Genomic DNA, 5,474 nt, shown 5'->3' on the forward strand with positions numbered 1-5,474 from the left:
TTAGGCAGATGAGAATAGCATAATTGCAACCAGAAGCTCGTAGACAGTTGTCTCCTGGACGCAGTGCTGTACAAACGACCGATGCGCACATTTTCTCGCGCTCTCAATGTCCCACGACTGGGTACCCAACAACGCCTTTGAACGGTGCCAGGCTTCGATTGCGGCCACGACCGCTGTGGCAGTCCAATCTATATCAAGTTGTACGATGCCGTGCAGACATAAATCCGTGACGACTGATGAGTCCAGGGCACTTTCGTATGCCAAACATAGGTCCCATCCATCGTCTTGGAAGAGGTCATAGTCCAGAGCGTGCATCAAGTAGACTTCGTTGGCCCAAATGATGTCTCCAAGACACATGTCAGATACGGATGCTCTCGTGCCGCAGTCGAAAACCGTTCGGGCAATGGCATCGGTTTCCTCTCGGTGGCCCAAGAGCTTGAGAGAGACTGAAAGTGCAGCTTTGATCAGGCCTTCGGAGATAACGACGTTCTTCCGTTCAAGAAGTTTCAAGTACGTCAAAGCACGCACTAACGAAACTGAATTGAGCTGGCCGGGGGAACGTGATGAGACTTGTTTGAAGAGGGTCACGGCTAGGCTTCCTACAAACCACATTTTCGACAGAAGTCTATGTCAGGCAAGTCGGACCAATAGCTTTAAATAGGATTTTTGCCTACGTGACACGCTTCTCGGAGAAGCTCCTTGAAAGATGTGTCACAATTCAAAAGGTCAATCTTTGATGACGAATTACGTCAGTCCTGCTTGTAAGATTGAAATCTCTTAGTAAAACATCTAGGTCAGGCTTGGTGTCTTCATGACATCAGTGTTGTTTTGCCATTGACTCGGTCTATACTGATGGGAGCCTAATACTCAACACCCCACCTATCTCCCCTTCACCCTGTGGTTTAGCTTCTGCCTCTCGATGTCTGCAAAGCGAAATGTAACAACCGGGCATACATAGCCACTTGGACTGCCGATATACTACGGCGGGCGCAGCTGGTGGGAACTAGCGTGTTTGAGACCTCGACCTTGTCCCATGCATCGTGGCCCCCTTTTCTGATGCATCATGATAAGAGGCATCGTGCCCTTGAGGCGAAATTCGGAAGGCTCTTCACCCTGTCTTGCCAGGAAGTCAGCCATTTGAACACGGGCTTATCGGCTTCGCCGGAAGACTATCGTAGGACCACGTCTCGTACACCACACCTTCCTAGTACACCATGCTGTACTGATCGTTGATTGATGGGACCGTCGTTGCCATGACTGGAGTTCCCATAGCGTCAATTATCACTACGACAATGCCACCGATTCCAGATGCACAAGATACACATGCTCATGAGGATAGGTTGGTCTCTGGATAACACTGAGGGTGGTTTCAGTGTTGAGTCCAAAGCTACTTGGCTTGGAGTCAGGTCGAGCTAGTGCGCCGCCAAAGGCACTATGCCAAAGAGCGACAAATCTGACGAAGGCATTGACTATGCAATATACTCATAGTTGCACGAGTGGTCGCACGCTCTGTCACGGTGGCGGGTGCATGATTCTGATGCCAGGTACTGCGAGGAAGGGATTGATTATTCAGTGATGACTACTATGCTTGGTCTCATTTGTACGTCTATTGGCTACCTCACCGTTTACAGGGTGGTTGGGTTGACGATTTTGGACATAACAATGGTTCGAGGCTAGGCAATGTTTGAGAGCAGAAGCTTTCTTAGTGCTTTGAGATAACGGTTATGATGGAAACGAATCTCGCGATTTCCCTGTCGATCTGTTCTTTTCTTTCAAGTGCTCGAATCCTACTCCGATCATTCCACAAGCACAGGTTCTCCCGCCGGAATTCCAAATAAGGAAATATCTGATCACGTCACCCACTGGTCCATTCCTCACATCTCAGTTGCAAAGTCGCCCATCCATATTGAAATACCCCGACGCTTCATTGACCTATTCACTGTGGTGCTCGGGGAAGGATAATCACAGGCTCTTACGAATATACGTTGGGTAGCATCTATCCTCCTGCACTCGAAGCTTATTGAAGGCGTTCAAAATAATCACCGATCCTTCAAAATGGAGTATCAAACGGACGGAAGCTTTTAGTTCAGGGAGGGACTTCGGTGGGTCAAGTGAACCTTCAACATCACTATGGCTAAGAGGTCTCCTTCAAAGATGATCGTTCTGAGACGATCGTTCTGTAGGTAACTTCTCAGCGGTGTCAGACCGACGTTGTCTCCTACATTCCAGGGTTCTCGGACTATTATCGTCACTCTTAGGCTGCACGGTGCTGGTGGAGGTTGTATGAGATGTAGATTGCGATTGACCAGTTCATTTACTCTTTCGAAGGAAAGCAGTGCCCTCGTCACAGTGGTGCTGACCACTCATCCCTAGGAGAAGATATCACGTAGCGTGCATTAGACTAGCCTCATACGTCAAGACTTTCGATGGGCTTCCCGTCAAAGTCGAGCCGCTTGGGACGCAGACCGAAGGATCTCAGGTTTTCTCCAACCGCTGCGTACCGCTTGAGTCTTCAATAGAGAGGATCTGATGGGAAGGAGAGCTTACCGTATAAGTGTTTACTACCTGGTACAGACTCCCGGAGCACGTCTTCAATGTTCGATTCAGAAGACAATCTTATGACACCGGAACGCATGGCCTCATCCAAGGCATCGGCAAGACCCTGGTCGCCCTTCCGTTTCGCTAGATTTCCGTTTACGGCTGCGAGGTCGTGTGTTACTCTTATGTTCACATTGTCGCGGAAGTACTGGTAACTTTTGCCATAGCAGATTATCCGCATGCCGGCATGACTACCGAAGCCAGCGTGGGCGAACGAGGCTCTCAGCATGTCCAGGCTCTCATTCAACCACAAGAGCGACGTACTCTCCTTGTGTTTGGCAAGCTCACTCCGCCATGCAAGAATCTGGTAGGCTTCTACCACACCGCTATCCATGGTGATGATATCGAGAGTTTTGTCTGTAGCGATCGTAGGGGTGAGTGGTATGACATAAGGTCCGCGGACTTCTAGTTCACGAGGGGCTTCCGCATCGACGAGAGCGAACAGTACTGCAGTGTACTTCGATGTCTTGGTGCTTTTGTTGAAGTCTCTTCTCATCCAGGCTGCACGTACGGGTATTTCGCCTACTTTGAAGTAATACGACTGACCAGAGGTGATGGTGGATGATACCTCGACTTCTAGGATGCGGATATGCTTGCTTGGCGGCGTGGTCAGCTCCATGGTCTTCGTGGGGAAAATGGACACGGAAGTCGTTTGCTGAGTCAAACTTGCGCATGCCAGGAAGATGACACCAGCTGATACCGCGAGAACGACGGGCCAGGGCAAGTACAGAACGACGTGGACTGTGGCCAGGAGGGAGAGAACAGAGGCCAGTACCCAATGCGTGCCGAGCCAAGAAAGGGCCGCGGCCGATGCACGGGGACGGAGACAACGGCAGATCGGGGTGGAGGAGGAGGAGGAGGCACTCGCTCGTCGAAACTTCGATGAGAGCGCCACGGTCACGAGAAGTACTCCAGCCTACCATACGCGTCTGTCAGCTTGGTCCTGTGGCTTCAATCGTGTTTCCTACCGTCGATCCCGTTGTCCATGAACTCGTGGCCGGACCTGCATGTGCGTTAGTGATGCGACGTCGTGACCTGGACTGTCGAGTGGCTGCCGTGTACCTGGCTTACTTGGAAGCAAACAGAGCGATGCTATGACGTGTATGACGCCCTGACAAGTGATCAGCCAGCCGAAGAACGAATGAGCCCACAGCCACTGCTCCCGACACTGCCTGATGACTCTCGGGAGGAAACCGTTGCCCGGGATGACAAGCAAACAGAGTGGCAGCATGTTCATGAAGCACAGCCGACCAGCTTGGGACGCCATGGACCGCGCCGATATGGCTTCATCGCTCCAAGGAATCACGGTCACGAGCACATTCTCGGCCGCGATGAAGAACGCGATGCTACATCGTAGCGCTCTTGGCGGGTTGAATCCGTTGATATCTGCGGCGTCTCTCAACAGAAGAGTTTCGATGCGCCGGCTGATGCATCGTAGCTTCGAGCTACCGAGGCGTTGTACTAGACGCCTGTCGAGGACAATTGCTTCTTCCAAGAAATGCATGAAGGCGTACGAACGGGACGCGAATAACCATACAACAACGTCAAAAAGTAGCACCAAAGAGTACACTGCTTCAGTTTCCATATGGTCCCGGGTCAAAAGCCAGCCGGACGAGCCCTTCAAATACCGAGTGCAGTTCTGGAAGCGGCGCCAAGCGGCCGCTGCATTGGCGGATATGCCCACGACTACGCCGGAGTATCGGCGACATGACCAAGGTATCGGGCGATGAGGTGACCTGTTTTCAGTTTGAGTCATATGCTGCACGACGTGTAGTCAACCCACGATCAACGTAATCCCCTCCGATCCAATGATCGTCTGCGTACGTCTCCACGTACTAGCTAGGATGGAAATACTGTCATGCAGCAAGGTAGACCTCTCATCGAATGGCGTCACTCACTTGACGTCAATGCAATAGGAGACTGCCCTCACTCGAGGCAAGATACACGGGTGGACGGCATGTCGCTATGTCCCCCTCGGTGGTGGGGACCTATCTGCCGCCAAAGTGCGTCCCCTACTTCTGAAGCCTGTGCTGACGAAAGGCGCCTTCAGTCGTCGTGCTGGTCGTATGGAAAGACCACCGGCCGAGCAAAGGGGCCAGACGAGACGCGGGATACATCGGCAGACCTAGGTCCCCCGCTGGCGTGTCCAGCTTCGGTCCCTGCTGGATGCACAGGTGGTGTCACTCGTACAGACGACCCGACCGACAATATCCGGACGAGATGGTGACGGGATGGTGCTCGAAATTTGGTCATACCAGCCTTCTAAGCAACCCATCGCAGAGAGGTCTTGGTACTCCGACAGCGTCGATAGCAGTGAACGGTCGCTATAGAGCGTGGGCGGTTCGGGAAGTCTGGGTATGGAGGCAAAGACATCATAGGCCGATCAGTCTGACCGCGCCGGTCCTGCTACCGCCTCCTCCTACGTAATCGCAAACGCACATCTGCTTTCCCTCACGTGTTTCAACACGGGCGTTTGGCATAGAACAAACGAATCATAGAACGAGACAGAGAGGTGAGGTTGCGCGTCGCGCGCGGTCGTAACAACGTCGAGGACCTGTTGTATCTTGGACGGGGCCCAACCTCCCGGCCCGGGCCAGTTCTCGTCCTGAACATCGCGCCAACCACAGGGAACACCCGGCGACGCAGACACCAACAGCAGGCTTCTGCGCCCCACCGGCGGCCGGCGGCCGGCGACCGGGGAGCTGGCCGTCGAGCTGGCCGTCGAGCTCGGCGTCCACCGCGTCGTGCGTTCGTACCTCGGACTCTACGGGACAGACGGCTGCTGTTCTCAAGTCGGCATAACTGCTTGGGAGCGAAGGCGATCAGTCATGGTGTGGATAGCAACGGAGCTGGATACTTCGTCTACCCGGTCACGG

At 53.2% G+C, this 5,474-nt stretch overlaps 4 protein-coding genes across 4 annotated transcripts; 1 reads left to right on the top strand and 3 right to left on the bottom strand.

The window, feature by feature from the left end:
- BDP55DRAFT_637736 (uncharacterized protein) lies at nt 1-612 on the bottom strand (the record flags this gene model as incomplete). The annotated part of the gene is made up of 1 exon (XM_060573020.1): nt 1-612. One exon carries the CDS (start codon nt 610-612, stop codon nt 1-3), a length of 612 nt encoding a protein of 203 aa, XP_060423265.1.
- Nucleotides 613-924: 312 nt separating this feature from the next.
- BDP55DRAFT_682263 (uncharacterized protein) lies at nt 925-1,451 on the top strand. The gene has a single exon (XM_060576259.1). It carries the CDS (start codon nt 1,057-1,059, stop codon nt 1,231-1,233), a length of 177 nt encoding a protein of 58 aa, XP_060423266.1. The 5' UTR covers nt 925-1,056; the 3' UTR covers nt 1,234-1,451.
- Nucleotides 1,452-2,407: 956 nt separating this feature from the next.
- Nucleotides 2,408-3,217, bottom strand: BDP55DRAFT_565017 (uncharacterized protein; the record flags this gene model as incomplete). Its single annotated transcript, XM_060570384.1, has 3 exons — nt 2,408-2,493; nt 2,548-2,866; nt 3,002-3,217. 3 exons carry the CDS (start codon nt 3,215-3,217, stop codon nt 2,408-2,410), a joined length of 621 nt encoding a protein of 206 aa, XP_060423267.1.
- A 172-nt stretch (nt 3,218-3,389) lies between these two features.
- On the bottom strand, nt 3,390-4,559 carry BDP55DRAFT_393129 (uncharacterized protein). The gene has a single exon (XM_060567229.1). The coding sequence runs from the start codon at nt 4,352-4,354 to the stop codon at nt 3,563-3,565; it is 792 nt and encodes a 263-aa protein (XP_060423268.1). The 5' UTR covers nt 4,355-4,559; the 3' UTR covers nt 3,390-3,562.
- Between the last annotated feature and the right edge of the window lie 915 nt (nt 4,560-5,474).

This window comes from Colletotrichum godetiae (genome assembly GCF_030913485.1).
Source record: "Colletotrichum godetiae strain CBS 193.32 chromosome Unknown BDP55scaffold_72, whole genome shotgun sequence".
Classification (NCBI taxonomy): Eukaryota; Fungi; Ascomycota; class Sordariomycetes; order Glomerellales; family Glomerellaceae; genus Colletotrichum; species Colletotrichum godetiae.

Excerpts from the sequence above, each read along its gene's own strand:
- BDP55DRAFT_682263 (XM_060576259.1), top strand. The coding sequence starts at position 1,057 with ATGCATCATGATAAGAGGCATCGTGCCCTTGAGGCGAAATTCGGAAGG.
- BDP55DRAFT_393129 (XM_060567229.1), bottom strand. The coding sequence starts at position 4,354 with ATGACTCAAACTGAAAACAGGTCACCTCATCGCCCGATACCTTGGTCA.